Source organism: Rutidosis leptorrhynchoides, chromosome 1, assembly GCF_046630445.1.
Source record: "Rutidosis leptorrhynchoides isolate AG116_Rl617_1_P2 chromosome 1, CSIRO_AGI_Rlap_v1, whole genome shotgun sequence".
NCBI classification, from domain to species: domain Eukaryota; kingdom Viridiplantae; phylum Streptophyta; class Magnoliopsida; order Asterales; family Asteraceae; genus Rutidosis; species Rutidosis leptorrhynchoides.
The window spans coordinates 319,098,088-319,121,182 of record NC_092333.1 but is presented as its reverse complement, the minus strand read 5'-3'; the positions used below and the strand labels follow the sequence as shown (position 1 = coordinate 319,121,182).

At 31.1% G+C, this 23,095-nt stretch overlaps 1 protein-coding gene across 1 annotated transcript; it reads left to right on the top strand.

Moving 5' to 3' along the window:
- The first annotated feature begins 5,401 nt into the window (after window positions 1–5,401).
- Window positions 5,402–8,417, top strand: LOC139870177 (cysteine-rich receptor-like protein kinase 7). The gene is made up of 7 exons (XM_071858020.1): window positions 5,402–6,260; window positions 6,379–6,525; window positions 6,620–6,756; window positions 6,881–7,091; window positions 7,222–7,459; window positions 7,743–7,893; window positions 7,981–8,417. The coding sequence occupies exons 1-7, from the start codon at window positions 5,465–5,467 to the stop codon at window positions 8,278–8,280; spliced, it is 1,980 nt and encodes a 659-aa protein (XP_071714121.1). The 5' UTR covers window positions 5,402–5,464; the 3' UTR covers window positions 8,281–8,417.
- Window positions 8,418–23,095: the final 14,678 nt, after the last annotated feature.

Genomic DNA, 23,095 nt, shown 5'->3' with positions numbered 1-23,095 from the left:
GAACGAAAGTCATTGCTTATGCTTCTCGACAACTCAAAATTCATGAACGAAACTATACGACACATGATCTCGAACTCGGAGCCGTTGTCTTTGCACTTAAAATGTGGAGACACTATCTTTATGGAACCAAGAGTACTATCTTTACCGACCACAAAAGTCTCCAACACATTTTCGATCAAAAGCAACTAAACATGAGACAACGAAGGTGGATTGAAACCTTAAACGATTACGATTGCGAGCTTCGTTACCATCCCGGGAAGGCAAATGTAGTAGCCGATGCCTTAAGTCGAAAAGAAAGAGCGGTGCCTCTCCGTGTCCGAGCTTTAAACATCACCATTCACACCAACCTTAATAGCCAAATTCGGGTAGCCCAAGATGAGGCTCTCAAGGATGAAAACATCTCTCTCGAACACTTGAACGTCCTCACCTCTCGATTCGAAGTTAAAGAAACCGGACTCCGATATTTCGCCGGAAGAATTTGGGTGCCTAGTTATGGGGATCTACGAAGCCTTATTTTAGATGAAGCCCATAAGTCACGATACTCGATTCACCCCGGTGCCAATAAGATGTACCACGACCTTAAATAACTATATTGGTGGCCGAACATCAAAAGGGACGTAGCTACTTATGTTTCCAAGTGTTTGACATGTTCCAAAGTCAAAGCCGAACACCAAAGACCGTCCGGACTACTTCAACAACCTGAGATCCCGCAATGGAAGTGGGAAAGAATAACGATGGATTTTATCACCAAACTACCAAAAATGACGGGCGGTTATGATACCATTTGGGTTATTGTTGACCGTCTCACCAAATCCGCACACTTCCTGGCCATGAAAGAAACGGACAAAATGGAGAAACTTGCACAACTTTACATTAAGGAGATCGTAGCCCGACACGGTGTACCTTTATCGATTATCTCCGACCGAGATGGCCGTTTCATTTCTAGATTTTGGCGTACTTTGCAAGAAGCGTTGGGAACGCGTTTAGACATGAGCACCGCATATCATCCTCAAACCGATGGACAAAGCGAACGCACAATTCAAACCTTAGAGGACATGTTACGAGCTTGCGTGGTTGATTTCGGAAAAGCTTGGGACAAGCACTTACCTCTCGCCGAGTTCTCTTACAACAATAGTTATCACGCGAGTATAAAGGCCGCACCTTTTGAAGCGCTATATGGCCGAAAATGTCGTTCACCTCTTTGTTGGGCCGAAGTAGGCGACGTACAAATCACCGGACCCGAACTCATTCATGAAACCACCGAGAAGATCGTTCAAATCCGAGATAGGCTTCGGACGGCCCGGAGTCGTCAAAAGTGCTATACCGACAAAAGACGCAACGACCTTGAATTTCAAGTCGGTGACCGCGTCATGTTAAAAGTCGCACCTTGGAAGGGTGTAATCCGTTTTGGGAAACGCGGGAAGCTAAATCCACGGTATATTGGTCCTTTCGAAATCTTGGAGCGTATTGGAACCGTTGCGTATCGTTTAGATCTTCCGCCTCAATTGAACTCCGTTCATCCTACCTTCCATGTATCTAACTTGAAAAAGTGTCTTGCGGAACCCGATATCGTCATCCCTCTCGAGGAACTTACTATAGATGACAAACTTCATTTTGTGGAGGAACCGGTTGAAATTGTGGACACCTCTGTCAAGACATTGAAACAAAGCCGAATCCCGATTGTTAAAGTCCGTTGGAACGCCAAAAGGGGACCCGAGTTTACTTGGGAAAGACAAGATCAAATGCAAAGGAAGTATCCTCATCTATTCGTGAATTCGGAAACACAAGATCTCGAGGAAGAAACAACGACTACTACGCCTACTTAAATTTCGGGACGAAATTTCTTTTAAGGAGTAGGTAATGTAACATCCCGCCTTTTTCCATTTACTTTCCGTTTAACTATTTTAAAGTCCGTTATATATTTATAACATCTTTCGTTAATACGCGTTTTAAATTATCTCGATTAGGTAATTCACGCACCCGATTCAAACTTGAGGGACTAAAATTGACACGGGGCAAACTAGTTGACTAGGTCACCTAGTCCACCCCAATCACCACCATTCAACCATCTCCATCTCTCTCTCTTTCTCTCTAGCAAGAACACACACCCAATTTCCAAATTCATTCAATCATCATCTAAATTCGATCTAGGAGGCTTACAACAAAATAAATTACATATTCGTGATCCTCTCTTCATCCTCTTCATTTTGGTACCAACTTCATCTCGTTTGGGTAACGTTTCTAAAACTCTAGATTTCTCTAAATTCGTGTTTTTGACTTGAAATGGTGTTAGTTAGTGTCTATGGCTCATTGTGATGTCGTGTGTGTAATTTATATGCTCGATCTCGTTGTTTTAGTGTAACTAGCATGAACTTGACTTTTGGTGTGTTGTTCTTGAATTTTGGATGATCATATGTTGTTAGATGTTAAAAGTTCATGTTCTAATTGTGTTCCTTGTATCACTAGCTTCAATTCGATGTGTAGGTTGCCTTAGAAAACTTCATGAACTTGATTATTGATTTTGGTGAATTTGGGTTAGGGTTTGATGAACTTGAAATGGACTTTTGATGCATTGAATGCCATGGATTATTATTGGTAAGTGTTTAGTTGGATTGTATGCTTGATTACCTTCGAAACGGCATATCATTCATGTAAATTGGTTGCCCGAATCATTGAATTGCATTTATGAACTTGTATGCGGTTAATGTTAAGCATTAGATGCGGTTTTGGTTGTTGTAATAGGTAGATTGATTGATGAAATGTGTTTAGTTGTTTTCCTCGTCAAATTACCTTCCCAACGGTATAAGATACTTGTCTTGATTGTTTACGGATCATAAATGGTGATTGTTTGAAGTTAGGTTCGTGCATAAAACTTAAAAATTGCCAGCACTCTCTGCACAGGTAATGGCGCGGCGCGCCATATACCCGCGCGGCGCGCCATTTTGGTCTGTCCAACTTTGTCAATTTTCGAATAATGTTTGCTATGCTACACACCTCCGATTCACATGTAACTTGTCCTAACATGCTCATACATGATTAAAAACCTCAGAAAAATAGTTCGGGACCCAACCCGAACGTGTTGACTTTTTCGTTGACTTTGACCGACCAAAGTTTGACTTTTTGTCAAACTTAACCAAATGATTATGCAACCTTCCTAACTTGTTTATATACTTGTACCTTGCATGAAACTTGACAATTTGATTTCACATGCTGCATAATCGAGTCGTAACGAGCCATAGGACTAATTGAACATCTTTGACCAATCGTGACTATCGTTATTGATACAACCTATTTGTTTAGGTCAAGACTAGCACTATCCTTCGCACACGTTATTTTGTGAAGTACTTTTCGTACGTGCACTCAAGGTGAGATCATAGTCCCACTTTTACTCTTTTTGAACTTACATTTGGGATGAGAAAACATAAACATTTCTTTACTAAGTGAACACAAGTACAGGAAAACAAACATTCTACATACGAGTTTAGAACAAAATCCTCAATTCGATTATCATTAGTTACACTTGCCGGGTGTAAGCGAGAACTTATGTTGTATGGATCCATATGGGTTTGACAAACCCTCATTCAAACGGTTCGCTACCGTTTACGAATGAAATATATTTTCGAGAAACAGTGTATGTTCTAGCACTAAGTGATGGGGTTCAATGGAAGGAAATGTTAAGCATTGATAATTGGGTGCTCGTGAAACAAACTTTTGGAATGTATTACTATTATTTCATTGATGCAAATCTTGTGGTTCACTTGTACTTACTTACTTAAACCTATGATTTCACCAACGTTTTCGTTGACAGATTTCTATGTTTTTCTCAGGTCCTTGAACGATACATGATACATGCTTCCGCTCATTATTTTGATACTTGCATTGGATGTCGAGTATATATGCATACATGGAGCGTCTTTTGACTACTTTTAAATTGTGTCGCATAAGTTTCATTTGTACTTAAAACTTTGTATCGTAACTTGTGGTGGAACTATTCTCGTAAACTTTGAACAATCTTTACATTTAAAATGAATGCGACATATCTTTTGGTCAAACGTTGTTTTAAAGACTTATGACCACGTAACGGGACCTAAGTAGACGGCGCCGTCAAACATGATTTGGTCGGGTCGCTACAGATACACATATCCGAATGGACAAAGAACTACGCGATTCTATCATTCATCGTTTTCTCCGAGACATGCTTATCGAACACATTTGGAGTCTACCACCGAATGTACGTATTAGATTTAACCCACAAGCAGGACCTTCGGCAATTCCCGAACATATTAATGACGATGACGAAGCGAAAGACGGAGACGAAGATGAAGACGAAGACGAGTGCGAGTGACAGAATTAATAAATCGTATAGCTCAACAACATGTACAACATATAAGTCCAAGAGTCCATCTTTTTCTAAAACCAATTGGTGATAGAGGGACTTCCCCTTTGACTTATATGCATACAATATTTTTTGTCCATGACCGATGTGGGATAACTTCCCAACACGCCCTCTCACATCGAGGCGCGGAACGGTTGTAGAGATGGCGGCAAGAAGAAGGCCTGACTCAATCTCTTTGTAGCGACAACGACACACTCATGGGGGCCTGACTCGGACTTGCTGTAGAACAAACCGTCCACCTAAGCTCTGATACCATGACAGAATTGAGAATTCGTGTAGTCCAACAATATGTTCAACATATAAGTCCAAGAGTCCATCCTTTTCTAAAACCAATTGGTGATAGAGGGACTTCTCCTTTGACTTATATGCATACATTTGTTTTTGTCCATGACCGATGTGGAATAACTTCCCAACAGCGAGGAGTAGTTTAATTTGTTTTTTTAGGTAAGGACTTTTAATTATGCAATGTAATTTTTAATTTGTAATTTTTTTTAAATAATTTTTCTTGTTTAATATAATGTAATTTTTATTTAATGAAAAATGTGTGTTTTAAAAAATAATTGTTTAATTATAAAATGAGGGTCCGTCATGGTTGTTAGCAGTTAGTATTTGATTAATGATGAGAAGGAAGTGCTGATGACGCGCTGATGTGATAGTCCGTCTTTGAAAGGAAGTGCATGATGATGGTTGAGAGTGGTTTAAAGGTTTAAGAGTTTAAATAATATATATACTCGAATAGTATATTATATCTGTTACCATTCCAAATAGAAATAGCTACGATTACATAAACTGAGAATAATTTAATTGTTAGGTGATTTCTTGACTAACCAACATTATACAGAATAATATAACACCGCGGCCAAATTTGACTAGCTAAATAGAACCCTTCAACTAAATTTCAAAATTTGACCAAGTAAAGGATGACTTAAACAACTCATTTAAATTTTGGAAAAGTTTAAATAATTACTAATAACAACATCACATAACATCATATTCCATTTCATTACAATAATCTAAATCTATAATTTAAGCTCCGTGAAATATCATTTTTGCCACATAATAATCATCATGTCGATGTGGAAGGTAACCTGCAGAAAATTGACTCTAACTTTCATCGTTACCATCATCATAAACTTGTTCACCCTTTCAATCTGTCAAGATCTTACTAGGTGCAATAATAATGCAAATTTCAGTATAAACAGTCCGTACCAAAGAAATCTCAATGATGCCTTGTCGTCCCTCACCGCAGATACCAGTATCAGGTACGGGTTCTACAACCAGTCACTTGGTCAAAACCCGGATCAAGTCAACGTAATCGGGCTATGTAGAGGTGACGTTGAGCCAGACGATTGTCGAAGCTGCTTAAATAACTCTATTACCACAATAAGGGAAAGATGTCCTAACCAAAAGAGTGCAACTATTTGGTTTGAATATTGTATGCTAAGGTACTCTAACGTGACCCTTTTGAGAAATTTGGACACTACGGTTGGAGAATTCTTGATAAACCCTAATAATGCCTCGAATATGGAACAATTTAATCAACGACTAGACCAGCTATTGGATCAATTAAGAGATGATGCCTCGACAGGTGGATCTCTTCGTAAATATGCTTCCAATAGCACAAATGGCCCAACGTTTATTACTATCTACGGGATCATGCAGTGTACACCAGATCTGTCTGAAAACCAATGCTATAATTGTTTGGACGCCGCAATTAGGCAAATTCCAAATTGTTGTCAAGGTAAACGTGGAGCAAGAGTTTTATTTCCTAGTTGTAATCTTAGATATGAAGATAATAAGTTCTTTAACGATACTGTGGTTATTGCATCACCTGCGCCAACACCACCATCATCGTCATCTTCGGGTATATATCAGACTACCTTAATTTTAACATCTACTTTTAGATAAATTTGACATTATTTTAATTAGGAAAAGTTGTGTTATACAATAATTTTACTAATATTATGAGAGTTTTATTACAGGAAATAGTAGTAATACAACGATTATTGTAGTCATTGCGGTCGTTGCATCTGTTGTAAGTCTTGTGATATTGGTGGTGGTTTTGGTTTGTGTCTTCAAGAGAAGAAAAGGAAATCAGAAACAACAACGTTCTCCTCCGGAAAATTTAGGTTGTGCTTTTATTTTCTTTTATTCTTAATTAATTGTCACGGCATAACATTGACTAGGATTTCATATTAATTCGTAATTTTCTGACTAGTTTAGTTTATGAGGAGGGAGATATGGATGAAATTAGTACAGCCGATTCGTTACAATATAGCTTTGGGATCATTAGAATGGCAACAAATGACTTCTCGGAGAACAATAAGCTTGGACAAGGTGGATTTGGATTGGTTTATAAGGTAAAAAACAATTATACGTGTACATACACTTGAAGAAAATTGAATTTTGTTGACGGAATAATAGCTTTTTTGAGTATATATGTTCCTGTATTTCCATTAAAGTCTAACAAAACAGAGTTTGCAGGGAAAACTACAAAATGGACAAGATATAGCTGTGAAGAGGTTGTCAAGGGATTCAGGGCAAGGAGAACAAGAATTCAAAAATGAGGTTTTGCTACTTGCAAGGCTTCAACACCGAAACTTGGTTCGTCTTCTAGGATTTAGTCTTGAAGGATCCGAAAGACTCTTGATGTACGAGTTTGTAGAAAATTCAAGTTTAGATCAGTTTATATTCGGTAATTAAGTTGGCTTTTTTTCAAATTATATTATTATTATTATTATTATTAGGATTAAGATAAGACAAGTCCTTCCAAAATAATTTACTCCGTATACGCTTACGCTTATGTTTGATCATAACTTTTATAGATCCAAGGAAGCGTGGGAATCTTGATTGGGATAGAAGATACAAAATAATAGGGGGTATTGCGAGGGGGCTTTTGTACCTACATGAGGATTCACGACTAAAAATAATTCATCGAGATTTGAAAGCAAGTAATGTATTGTTAGATGCACAAATGAATCCAAAAATTGCAGATTTTGGTATGGCAAGATTATTCCAACAAGAAGAAACCCAAGGCAACACTAGTCGAATTGTCGGAACCTAGTAAGCCGTTATTAGATCGATCTCACTAAACACATTTCATCATTTTCTTCTTCTCATTGTTGTTGATATGTGTACATTGTCCTCTAGTTGTGTCTTTACCGTGAACCATATTACTAAAGTGTACGTGTTTAATAAGATGAATCAAGACATTGCTAAATGTTCCACTATTGTCTTAATTAGATGCCAAATTTGTAGTTACATACATACAGGATCTTTATAGAGAAACCTTAGGTGAACTTCTGTTCATATATGTACTAATTAACAATTATTTGTGTGGTACTAGTGGATACATGGCACCAGAGTATGCCATGCACGGCCAATTTTCAGTTAAATCCGATGTATTCAGCTTTGGCGTATTAATCCTTGAAATCATAACGGGTCAAAAGAACCATACTTTTCAAAATGGAGGGGTGATCGAGGATCTTCTTAGCCATGTAAGTGATCGATGACATACATCTCTGATTATAAATCCTCTTTTCGTCTTAATTTATTATCATCGATTGTTGTAATTCGTTTTTTAGGCATGGAGAAGTTGGCGTGATGGAACAGTTGCAAGTCTAATTGATCCAACATTGTGTGGTTCATCTATACGTGATACCATTAGATGCGTACACATTGGTCTATTATGTGTTCAAGAAGATGTTAACGATAGACCAACTATGGCTTCGGTTGTTCTCATGCTTAGTAGCGTGTCTTTAACCCTTCCGATTCCTTCAGAGCCTGCATTTTTCGTGCGGTCGACCACAAATCCTGAAAAACCTTTATTTGAAGAGTACACTTCGAGTACAAGTGATCTTAGTAGCCAAGTTAAAAGTAGATGATTATTTGATTTATTAACATACTCTGTATACGTTTTGAGTTAATTTATTCTAACTTGATTTCCTCTTTGGTTGTTTAATATTTTTAGAAGGAAATTTCAAATGTACGACATTTTGATTTATATTAATGAAATTTCATCAGCGCGTAAATATCTATCTATAGTTAATATTAAAATGCTAAACTGATGATATTATTATTAGGCTAATTCTTTTGTTAAAAAAAATTAAAAAGAAAAAAAATCTAAGCATGGTGGATGATGTCATTAATCTAAATAATTTTGAATTAAAATTAAATCTTATTAATTAATTAATTATTATTAAATCTTATTAATAAGTATTTTAATTATTAAAATTAAATAATTTTGAATTTTTTTAATTAATTATTTTGAATTGAGTACGATAAGGTATAAAAGTTAGGCGGAAGGAAATCAATTGTAAAATTATATTTTAATTTACACTTTTAAAATAAATTGACAATCAATATATCTCTTATGATTGGATGTAGATTGTTTAATATGCATTTTAGGTATTTGATGAAATGTCCAGCTTGTTAGCCAATATTGTACTAGCCCATTTATTATATGTATTGGGCTTAGCCCGTTAGTCACTATTTCCTATTAGGGTTTGTCTATGCATTTCTATATATACCTCGGTATTATGTACACTACATTCAATGAATAATACACAACTCATATGCGTTATAACATGGTATCTGTGACAACCGGGAAATTTCCAACCAAATTTAAACTTTAATCTTTATATGTTTCCGACACCATAATCAATATTTGTTAAGTTAAATTTCAAGAATTTTAAACTATGTTCATACATTCATTCAACCTCGACCAAGTTCCAACAATTCACGAACCATTAAACGAATATGATTATATATGTATATGTGTATATATATTATAACTTGAAACGTAAACAAAATATTAGATTAAATACTTTATATGATTGTATCTGTTTCAAAATATTTATCAATGGAATTAGAAGATAAGATCAAATGATTGAATTATCAGATATATTGAATTATGATTACAAGTCTCTGTTGAAAGGCCCACGTTGATTTGAGAAATCTTTCCATTTTAACAATATTTGGAAAATGGTAAAGTGATTTATAAATAAGAACAAATTGTCAATCATTGAGAACTAGACAAAGGATAGTGGAAGATTGAATCTCATAAAGACTCGATTGATCTATTTAGTTTTAAACGTACAAAAACGTTTTCAGTTTAAAAAGAACTTTATTATTAAAACGTATATAACTTTTATAAATATCTAGAACCACTTTTGACAACTCATTACTTAACTAGTATGATAAAGATAACGATATTTATATTTTATTTTATTAAATATATATAACGATTTAAATTAATATTATATATATTTATACGCGTATTATACGTACATAGTTTTATACTTTTAATATACATAAACTTTACCTTTACTTTATTTTTACTTTACTTTAACTTTAATAATTCACTTTAATAATTCATACTTTAATAATTCACTTTAATAATTCATACTTTAATAATTCACTTTAATAATTCATACTTTAATAATTCACTTTAATAATTCATACTTTAATAATTCATACTTTAATAATTCATACTTTAATAATTCATACTTTAATAATTCACTTTAATAATTCAAAAATCTATTATAAATAGAATTCAATATGTTTCATTATTTCATAGAAACTTGAAAATATTTTTCTATAAACTCTCTCAATCGATTTACATTTATATATTTACTCCGTATTATATCAAGATATTATTAGTATACATAAAATATTACGACGGAGTGCTGTCCGAGTGATTTCAAAATTGTTTTTCGAGTAGGATAGGATTAAGGAAATTATGGGTTATAGCTATGGAGGTGATTGAGTATGGTTCATGGGTATGCTCGTGAGGTCAATATAGTGTTTATCATTTCCGTTGCGTCTACGTACCTTTTCTGCAATATTGAATCTCAATATTGATACGTGAGTACTCATAATTTAACTTTTACATACTAATAGTGTATCCCTGACTAGTGCTCGAGTATTTAGGATTATGCATGCTTGTACTTTTTATATTGCCCTTAGACAGGTTAGGTTGAATCTTGAATTAGTTACACTTGCGGTTGAGATAAGGTATAAGATATGCATATCCTTGGAAAGCTAGCGAAAAATTAAGAACTTTTCCTTTAGATATCGAATAGTTTCGATGAACGGATTAGAAGTTATAATCAATTGAATTTTCGATATTTTTATTAAAAATGATTATTATTATCGTCGTTTTTATAGTCGTTCTAGTTTTATCTTATTATTATCATTATTATTATCTTTATCAATAAAATGGATTTATCATTAAAAATTGTTATTTTTTTTTATTATTACTATCGTTATTATCGTTAAAGTTATAATTAGTATTATTATTATTATCCAATTATTATTATTATTATTATTATTATTATTATTATTATTATTATTATATTATTATTATTATTAGTATTATTATTATTATTATTATCATTATTAATATATATATCATTATTTAAAAATGGTTATTGTTATTGTTATTATTATTATTACTATATTATCATTAAGATAATTATTAGTATTATCGTTAATAATGTTATAGTAACTATCATTATTAATATTAGTGTAATTAAAATAAATATTTGTAACACCTAATTATTTTGATTACTATTATTATCATTATTATGAACACGATATAAAAGATGATTAAAAGCTATTAAACGAAATGATTAGGAAATAATGAGTAAGAGTATCATGATGAAATTAAAATATTATAAGATATTGATTTAGATAAAATTATCGTTCTTATTATTTTTATCATTACTATTATTATTAAAAGTATCGTTAGTATTAAAACTATCATTTTAACAAAAATTATCATTTTAATAGAAATGTCATTATTACTATAAAATATCATTATTATTATTATTTTAAATAGAATTATTATTTTAAAGATAATATTAAAAATTATCGTAAATATTAAAGTTATCATAATTAGAATTATCGTTTTATCATAATGTCATCTTAGTAATTATAAATATTGATATTTTTATAATAATAATTATTATTACAAAATAATACAACTTTTACTTACTATCATTATAGATTTTATTTTATCAAATAAATATGTGATACAAACATAGTTTACTATGTGTAATAACTTACTTTAATAATACCTATCATATTATCTTCATGATATTAAATGAACCCTATAAATTTTATTACTTAATATATATAAAAATATATTTTATTATATAAATTTAATATAAAATTTTATTTATTAATAAATAAATTATATTATTTACTCTAATAAATCTTTTAAAAATATTTAAAAATATAAAACGACGATATTTAAAGTATATATTAATCATGTATAGATTTTTGGAAATTATTTTGAGTCAAATTTACTTTTGTTGACTTTTGCATATTAGTCTCGAGCATTAGGATTGTGGTACACTATGACTTGACCTAATTTGTTAGACAAATATTGACCAACACATAAATATATATAATTAATTTAGGTTCGTGAATCCGAGGCCAACCTTGCACTTGTTCAATGACGTTATACGTATTTTTACTACGAAATAGAGTATGGTGAGTTTCATTTGCCTTTTTACCCTTTATATTTTTGGGACTGAGAATACATGCGCTTTTATAAATGTTTGACGAAATAGACACAAGTAATTGAAACTACATTCTATGGTTGAATTATCGAAATTGAATATGCCCATTTTTATTAAAGTCTGGTAATCTAAGAATTAAGGAACAGACACCCTAGTTGACGCGAATCCTAAAGATAGATCTATTGGGCCTAACAAACCCCATCCAAAGTACCGGATGCTTTAGTACTTCGAAATTTATATCATGTCCGAAGGAGGATCTGTAACGTCCTCCCAATAGGGTCTGGAAGAAACGTTACTAATATCAAATAAACCAACATATTATAATACGAGAACAATACTAAATGAGAAAATTTAACTTTATTGAGTACGCAGCGGAAAATGAAATGTCGTTACAATAATGGAAATAATGATAAAGTAATTGTTCATATGCAGAAGTAATAAATGCGATATCTCTTGATCCTAAGTCCAAGTAGCATCACATAAGTAGTAGATAAGAAAGCTTGAATCAAACAGCACCTGAGACAAAACATGCTAAAGTGTCAACCAAAAAGGTTGAGTGAAGTTCATAGGTTTAACAAAAGTAGTTATCATTGTTTTTAGACCACAAGATTTAGTTGTAAAGTTGATCTCCCGCAGGATCAAAAAGTAGATCTCGCAGATCCAAAAGTTATGCCAGTGCGTGATATTTAGACTAAACGTTCAAGTTTGCCCCATGACAAGTTGTGTCTGTCCTTGTCGGTTTAAATTTCATTATCAAGTAATACAAAGACTGAGTCAAATGTATCGGGGACGTTACTCCCGATAGGCCTACCCCCAATAAATAAGCATGCCGCAGCACTTAAAAATATCACTGTAGGGACTTAGTCGGACATAGCCGGGTATAGCATAGTTTTAACAGTTGGTACTGATATTTAGACTAGACTTTCAAGTTTACCCCGTGTCAAGCTATCGTTTATACTTGTCGGTTGGGGGCTTGCTGGTCATAGCCCAACATATCATAGTTTAATAGTAGATACGTGTAAGTACTAATATTTAGACTAGACTTTCAAGTTTACCCCGTAACAAGTTATCGTTTATACTTATCGGTTGGGGGCTTGCTGGTCATAGCCCAACGTATCACAGTTTAATAGTTAATACGTGTAAAACAGTTATAAAAGTTGTGCATGTATTCTCACCCTAAAAGTTATAAAATAGTTATGAAACAGTAAAAAGTGGGGCTATGAATTCACGTATATAAATATTGTAAAACAGTTATTAAAAATTGCATGTTAAAAATTTAAAAGCAAGCATGTGTCTCACCCCATAGTTTCAAAACAGTAATGAAATAGTAAAAAGTGGGGCTATGAATTCACGTATATAAATATTGTAAAACAGTTATTAAAAATTGCATGTTAAAAATTTAAAAGCAAGCATGTGTCTCACCCCATAGTTTCAAAACAGTAATGAAATAGTAAAAAGTGGGGCTATGAATTCACCTTAGTAAGTAGAGAGAGTTATTCCTCGGAATAGAGAGTTGAACGAGTGAGCAGGAAAGTCAACCTATTGACATTTAAGAGTAGTTAAGTGTTTTGCCCATGTTTAAGTTTAAGTATGTGTTTAAGTATAGTTTGTTTTACTAAGTTTCTATTCCTAGTAAGTTACTATTTTTATAAAGTTTCTATTTTTAGAAAGTTTCTTATTTTACTAAGTTTCTATGACTAGAGAGTTTCTACTTTTATGAGTGTTTCCATTTTAGGATACTTGCCGTATTAGATAAGCTTCCAATCACCCCTTTCCCTTCGAATGGCTAATTTAGATCTAGGGGCTTGAGCCATAGGACCCTTTAAATCGGAAATCCAAACCCTCTGCCTAGAATCTCGTAGAAACCATTCGTCAAGAAAGTTCGAAGATCTATACATCTCTAATACATATCCCAAAATGTTTTTGTGCTACAATATAATTAGTAGGTTATAGGTGCTAGTAATAGTAATAGTGTATACATGTTAAGTACTAGTATAAGTAGTATTAGGGTTTCATTAATTAGGGTTAGTTAATTAAAGTAGTAATTAATAACTAGGGTTTAGTAATTAATGTCCTAGGGTTTCATAAATGTTTAGAGTTTAATTAATTAGGGTTTAAGAATTATAGTTTAGGTGTAATTAGGGTTTAAGGTTTTAATATGTATATGTATATATAATTCGTATATATATGTATATATATATATATATATATATATATATAAATATTTTTTTTACATGTATATATGTATATATAAATCTAGGTGTGTTTATGTATATACTTATGAATAACAAGTTTATAATATGAATATGAATTATCAAAGATCAAAGTTTATGTAAATAGTTTAGGGTTTATGTTATACCTTTGAAGATTCAAGATAATTAACAAAGAAAAGATGAACACGATGAAGATGGAAGATCAAAGCCTTGAAAATCTTGAAGAACTCCTTGAAGATTCTTGAAGAACACGAAGAACAAGCTTGAAGATCCGAATACCACAAGAGAGGGAGAGGGAGAGATTGTTTTTGAGAGAGGATTTTGTTGTGATTTGTGAATGAGAAACTAGGTGTTTATATAGTGCAAGTATTAGAGTGTTAGTCAACATAAGGATGTTCTAATTAATGATTTTATTTTGTTTTATAATTTTTAGTCAACAATAGGTGGTACTAGTTTATAATTAGTCAACATAAGGATGTACTAGTTTACACTTTATTTTTAGTCAACATAAGGATGTAAGATTTTTTTAGTCTCATTATTATTACTATTATTATTATTATTATTATTATTTTTACATTTACTACATGATAAGTATTATTTTCTTTTTACTAATTCATGACTTGTATATATTTAGTTCCCAATTGTTTTATTATTTATATAAATGTCACTTTTTATTTATTACTTATAGGTTATTAGTTATAATATTACATAAATGCATAAATTTTAATTAGTAGTGAGTGTCGACTAACAGTTTATTATTTTCATCTTTTATTAACTTGTCAATTTTTGTACAAAGTTAATTAATATGTTTTCTGTGAAGACCCGTCCTAATCCATCCGGACGAAGTCCATATCGATTATAAACGATTCACAACAGTTGATTACATCGCGAGATACTTGACCTCTATATGATACATTTTACAAACATTGCATTCGTTTTTGAAAAGACAAACTTTCATTACATCGAAAGTTGACAGGCATGCATACCATTTCATAATATATCCAACTATAATTGACTTGATAATAATCTTGATGAACTCGACGACTCGAATGCAACGTCTTTTGAAATATGCCATGAATGACTCCAAGTAATATCTATAAAATGAGCAAATACACAGCGGAAGATTTCTTTCGTACCTGAGAATAAACATGCTTTAAAGTGTCAACCAAAAGGTTGGTGAGTTCATTAGTTTAACTTAAACAATCGTTTCCATCATTTTAATAGACCACAAGATTTCAGATTTCCATTTCTCATAAACATACGTCCCATGCATAGAGACAAAAATATCATTCATATGGATTGAACACCTGGTAACCGACATTAACAATATGCATATATAAGAATATCCCCATCATTCCGGGATCCTCCTTCGGACATGATATAATTTCGAAGTACTAAAGCATCCGGTACTTTGGATGGGGCTTGTTGGGCCCAATAGATCTATCTTTATAGTTCGCGTCAATTAGGGTGTCTGTTCCCTAATTCTTAGATTACCAGACTTAATAAAAAGGGCATATTCGATTAGATAATCCAACCATAGAATGTAGTTTCGATTACTCGTGTCTATTTCGTAAAACATTTATAAAACAGCGCATGTATTCTCAGTCCCAAAAATATATATTGCGAAAGCATTTAAAAAGGGAGCAAATGAAACTCACGATACTGTATTTTGTAGTAAAAATACATATGACGTCATTGAACAATGCAGGGTTGGCCTCGGATTCACGAACCTATATCAATTGTGTATATATTAATACGTATAATGTAAGTTACAAAATTTCATTTATTAATATGTATTATTTATATATTATAGTTTTGTAGAATTTATTCTAACCTTTATTTTAAAACGTATACTTATATTATATTTTAAGTTATATTTTATATATATATATATATCGATTTTATGTATATATATCTATAATGATTTACGTTTATATAAATAGTGACATTAATATATTTATATACATATATCTGTGGTTAGTATTGTATTTATGAAATTTTATTAGTTTGTTATGTGAATTATTAATACAATCCTAGTATATACCATAAGTATATATATAGTGTACAAAAGATTTATTTGTTAAAATAATAATTTAGATAATAATGATTTACTAATAATAATAATAATTTTATTAATAATGATAATACTAATAGCAAAAAAAATGAAAATGATAACTGTTAATGATACTAATAATAATAATAACTCTAAAATAATATTAATACTAATACCATACTTATGTTAATAATAAGGGTTCTAATATTTATAAAATGATAAATGATAATCATAATAATACTAGTAAATATTAATGATGATACTGATAAATATGATATTATTAATTGTAAATGTACTGATGATACTATTATTTATAAACCGGTACAAATTCTAATATTGATGATAATAATATATTTTTATTTCCTTCATAATAATAATAATGATAATCATAATCCTAATGATGATAAAATACTAAAATGATAAGTTTATTACTAATAATAATATTATTAATACCTATCATAATAATAATAGTAATGTCTATAATACTTTCAAATATGATAACAAGTATGATACTAATAATAACAATAACAATAACAATCAAAACAATCACAATAATAATAATAATACTAATAATAATTAATATATAATAACAATAATAAAATTAGAAAAGAAAACTACCTCACATGAAAAGAGTTTCAAAAAAAAAAAGAAACTACCGTCCTCTGGACTCGATCTCGTGACCACATGCTCACACGCAAACACTCTCGACCATCCCACCAATTCTGATTCTCTGTACTAATATTGAATTTAAATTTTATATATAAACTGTTTTTTTCTATTCCTCTTCTTCTCCACAAGTCTCATGGATTCAACAAAACATCAATAACCAAAAAAAAAAAAAAATCAGGGTTCCTTTTAAAGCTTCAAAACATTACAGAAAAAAAAATAATTTGGGTTCTAAAATAAAAAAAAAAAAAAAACACTAAAGGCCTACTGCAGCGTCGGTTCTTGGAACAAAACAAAAAAAATTGATTTCGTAATAGATAACATTATAGATAATGTTTATAACACGAAATAGTTTTCTAAACATGTATAAAAACTACTGGAATCGTCAATTTGATCAGAAACATATACACGAACGCGAATTTGTCTCATGAACAATTGTTGACTTTTTTTAAACTAAACTTTGACTTCAAAATTCAAGATCGATATAAAGATTTGAGAGTTGAGATTTTGCAGATAGATTCAAAGAAAGATTTCTAACCTTTCTGCATTTTTAGATTTTGAAACTTTATTCGAAATTGAATTAAGAGAAAAAAAAATTGGAGCGTGCAGAGAAGAAGAAAAAAAAAATATCGCTGTGCTCTTTAATCCCATTGGATTTCCTTTTTATTTGATTTGCAATTATACATAATCATTTTGTAATAATAGAGATCGGTTGATAAAAAATGGAGAAAATGTCAACACAGGTTCACGAGTTTGGAGCAGGAAAGAAACAAAAAAAAAATAATAATAGAGATAAAGGATACAGAGGTCAAGCGTATAATATAGATCCCTACTGTTTTTTTTAATTAATAATAATAATATATAATAACAATACTATTAATATCTAATAATATTAATAAAATTAATAATAATGATAAATATAATATTAATGATAATAATAATTGTAAAAATGATAATAATAATAATAATAATAATAATACCATACTAATTATGATAATATTAATATTTTATCGATAATAATAATATTAGTAATAATAATCTAATTTATACATCCAATTTCATCTTTATATGATATAAAGTGATATTATGAATACAAATATTGATATTTGACGATACAAATAACATTACTACAACAACTATATTTGTATTTAAATTTAATTTATTAATATCATCTTTTATTATGTAATATTTAATAATTATGTAATATGTATTGTAACATATACTGAATATTATATATTTATGCATTTTAATATAAATATATTATAATATTTATTTACATACTAATTATATTATACTTATGTATGTAATTATGAAAAATATAAATGTTTTATATATGTAAGTATTATATATATTTATTAAAATAGTACATTATTTCATCATAGATATATTATAAATTTCTACATATACATAATATAATAATTATGTATAAAATCATATATATATAGTTATATTTATGTATATATGTATACTACCATATATATAAAATCATGTTTTAAATGTTGAGTAGATGATTAATTATGTATATTAAACAATTAACTACAAAGTATAACATTGTACATTTAATATTTTGATAACGTTGGTAAAATATGTTTGAATCATTTATATACAATATACTATATATATTCAAAATGAAAATCTTTAGTTATTAAATGTTATCTTTTATAATAACAAAATTACTTAATAGTTCATTAATACTAATATAATTAGTTTTATATATAATTATTTATATTTACATTCGTAGTTACAATTAAAGGTTCGTGAATCGTCGGAAATAGTTAAAGGTCAAATGTTATCATGAAATAGTTCAAACATAATGAGACTCGGTTTAATAGACTTTTCTTATCGAGTCGAATCATATAAGATTATGTTTAAATTTGGTCGGAAATTCCCGGGTCATCACAGTACCTACCCGTTAAAGAAATTTCGTCCCGAAATTTGAGTGAGGTCGTCATAGCTAACAATAAATATGTTTTCCTGACGAATATGAGTTGATAACTTGAGTTTTATCATCATTGAGTAATATGGATAAAAATAATTCAATTATTCGAAGAGTGCGAATGAAGCTATTCACAAAAGGATGAAATGAGAAACAAAGATTTGTTTTTAACTTTTGACGTAGTCAGGTTTGAATTTAGAAAATAAGGCGCGTCTTAACTTTTGACATTGCCTTGGTTGAATTCCGGAATTTAAGGGATTTAAAGAAAATCTTGAAGATCTATAAAATCTGATTCTTCGGGATTTATGGAAATTAAGATCTCTTTAATTAAATACGGTGATCTGCCCCGATTACTACGTCTGATATTTCCAGTATAAATTAAGCTCTTCCTTTCCATTATTCTCACCATTCTTATACTTTCTTTCTTAGTTCATACATCCAAAAGATTCTGAAAATGATTAATCCAGTTCTGATCCTTGTCCTCATCCTTACTATCGCAACAATCATTCTCCTTTTCCAACTTCCACCAGAGGAATCTGCTTTCTTCTACTTCGCCCTCGGGATTATAATGTTTTTAATTCTCCCGTGTCTTTATGTTGCGATAAACATTGATATACACGGTTTGTAATTTATGTGTTGTTATCGGACTTTATATTCTCCCTTATATTTCAAAGCTCTATGCTTTTATTTTCTCTTCCCGACTTCAAGTCAAGCGAATAATGGTCCAGAATTTATAGATATAGAGTTTCGAATGATTATAATGTTCTAAGCATGAAGGAACGTGATAGCACGATTTGATTTTCAAATTTATCAACATCACGGAAGATAGAACCATCAAGAATACATTTTCTTGATTTGTTACGGAGTTAAGTAGGATGAAAGAGTTATGTAACATGGCACATGATGACGTTATGATCTGTGAATCATCACGTTTCATTTAGAAACTCAGCATGACTTACTGTAATATAATCACGTTGATCAAGTGTCATTATATTATACTAACTCATGCATCAGTTCCCATCATTACTACAATAACATTCATATTTTAAGCTTGAAAATTTACAGAATATAGAAACTAACAGTTTCTATATGATGTAATACTGATAGCACGAAAAGATTAATGATTTCAGATAAGAATAGTTATAAAAATATCTCCAGAAATATGAAGGATATTTATAATGAAAGGTACGATAATATCTCAGAATATCTAAGATCAGAGGATGATAGAAACTATTGTCTGCAAGGGTTTAGAGTAAGGAGCAAGTTATTCACTATAGACTTTAGCAGACATTGAATTATTTGGATTCTTTGAAGTCAAACTTATTCTTTGTGATTTATCCACGGCTTTCTTCATAGTTTCGCATAATCTGCTTTTCGGTACTATATTTTCTATTGAATGTTTCCAATATATTGATACACGGGAAGCACGAAGAGGTATATAATTTCGGACGAGAATATTTATGAAAATATCCTCAGAAATATCAAAGATATTGATGATGATATTTTGGAATTTCTAAGTTCGACGGTTGATGGAGAAAGATTTTCCGCAAGATTTTAACATGACTTCGGAGCAAGATATTCTCTAAAGATTTCAACGGATCCAGAATTACCTGAATCCTTTGAATATAGGATTTGGTCCTTGTATTTGTCCTTGGTCTCCTTCATGGGTAACTCAATCTGTTTTTCAATACCCAATTTTCTATCGAGCGTTCCTAACACTCCTTTCTTTATCATCAAACTTTTGTCCGTTTAGACCATCTACCATTTTTCTGTTTCCTCTGCATTTAATGCTATGATATCTGAATCATCGGTTATTAATCCGAGGTGGTTTCAGGAGAATTGTGTTTTTAGATGATTAAACGCTGATGGTAATATGATGGAATATGAAAGGTTACCTGGTAACAATAAAAGAGCACGCGTATATATAAACGTTATAATAAGGTTGTTTCGTACGAAAAGTCGAAGTTGACTTGTTGGAGTTGTGACAAAATTGGCTAATTTTGAAAAGGGATCGCAAAGTTGTTTTTGTTAATAAATGCCAAAGGATCTGACGCGGCTACGTGTTGAACTTTTACTCAATTGCCGAGAGTTTCTCAGGTGCATAACTATATGCATAAATCTTTCCTTCCGTAGATGAAGTGCGGTTGATTCATCCTATCGATTGAGGTGTTTTCAAGAATCATGAAAGGTTTGAACGCAGAATGTAATCGTGAAGATACAAATGAGGTTTAAGACGAAATCAAGTGGCAAACTTGAAGAATTGTTTAGTTTCATATGTTATATTCAATATTTTAATTCATTTTAATTGTCCAATGTTATTAGTCCACAGTCGATAGTCCACAGTTGACAGTGCAATCATTCATATATAGTTTAATATATAATATTTGAATTAATTAATACGTATCGTGACCCGTGTACATGTCTCAGACTCGATCACAACTCAAAGTATATATATTATTATAGAATCAACCTCAACCCTGTATAGAGAACTCGATCATTACTGCATATAGAGTGTCTATGGTGATTCCAAATAATATATATAGATGTGTCGATATGATATGTCAAAACCTTGTATACGTGTCCCGATATTTAAAGTGCGTAAAATAAATAACAGAAATTAAATGACGATAAATAAAGTGCGTAAAGTAAATAACAGAAATTAAATGACAATACATAAAATTGCGAGAATATAAATTGCGATAAAATAAATTGCGATAAATAAATTGCGATAAATAAAATGTAATACGGAATTAACAGTTAGCTAGGAACAGTTAGCTAGGATTTTGTTAGCGTGGTTTCTTAATAAAATTTAATATTGTTAATTAGTCTGTTTCTAATCAATTTTTATTGTGTCCATTATTTCTTCATTATGCCACTTGTTGGATTCTGATAGGTCAAAATTCAAATATGAAATTGAATTTGAATGAAAATAGTTATTCTTTGGTGAACGGATAAGTATCCCGGTGGTTGTAAATAGGATAGTGAATAACTGTTGAATCAGATTCGAAGAATATATAGTGTAACTTATTAATGTGAAATTTAAATATTCCTCGGGTATTACCTACCCGTTAAAATATTTTTATTATTAACAGTTTGTACAAAAGAATTTTTAATTACAATCTTTATGAAAACATATATACATATATATTTTCTTCAGATGTAATCATGAATTTAATGAGTTAACATGATATTAAACTCATTTAGTTTTCAGTTGGAACTAGAATAAATAATCTCTAAAACATTAGAGATTACATAATCACCATGTCGAACGAAGATAACTGATGTAGAATGTCATGTAGAATGATGATTATACTCGAGGTATAGATTGAGATGTTGAGGCATGTGATATTGAAATTTGGGTTGTTGGTGGTACCGTTGGTGCCGGTGATTTGGATGAAGCTGGTACGTTTTGCACCATATTTTCCAAGACTACAACTTATGCGCGAAGTTCGTTAACTTCTTCTATTACACCGGGATGATTGTCGGTTCGGACGAGCGGATGAATGAGGTTTAGAATCTGAGATAGTATATGATCGTGATGAGATACTTTGGAAATGAGAGAGAAAATGGTGTCTCGAACAGGTTCGCCGGTAAACGTTTTAGGTCCATTGTCAAGAGGTGAATTTGGTTAGTGGAAATGATCGCCTTCTTCGCGTTTCCATTGATTAAGTCGACTACGAACCAATCTCCAATTCATTCAGAATAGATGATGGCTAATTGATCGATTCATTCCGGTTACTCTGCTTTCGGAGCTCGAGTGGAAATCCATATCGAAATAGCTGTCGGAATAACTATCGAAATAGCTATCGAAATCAGATGGACTCGAACTGGTTGAGGGATTCATCTCGTACGATCAGATGAAGGATTTTCGATAAGAAATAGATTATAGGATGTAGATTAGTACCCTGCAATACATAATTTACATATGCATATATAATACTAAAATCCCATAAGCTACGGAGGAATCTACGGAAGCTGTCAGGCAAAGGTAACAATAACAGATACGCTAAGATATGAATTTAACTATACACTGTCTATGCAATAAAGGCAGTAAGACGTGTCTTAGACTTTAAGGATGATAAGCAAATAATTTTTCGACACTAAATGATAAGCAAAACTTTTGACATGCAAACACGGTCGAAGTCCAGACTCATTAATGCATTCTAACGACTATCAGTTAGACTCACTAATGCAAGACCTGGTTCGCTAAGACCACCGCTCTGATACCAACTGTGAAGACCCGTCCTAATCCATCCGGACGAAGTCCATATCGATTATAAACGATTCACAACAGTTGATTACATC

Excerpts from the sequence above, each read along its gene's own strand:
- LOC139870177 (XM_071858020.1), top strand. The coding sequence starts at position 5,465 with ATGTCGATGTGGAAGGTAACCTGCAGAAAATTGACTCTAACTTTCATC. Across the intron at positions 6,526-6,619 it reads TTCTCCTCCGGAAAATTTAG|TTTATGAGGAGGGAGATATG; the intron begins GTTGTGCTTTTA and ends TGACTAGTTTAG. Across the intron at positions 7,894-7,980 it reads TCGAGGATCTTCTTAGCCAT|GCATGGAGAAGTTGGCGTGA; the intron begins GTAAGTGATCGA and ends TTCGTTTTTTAG.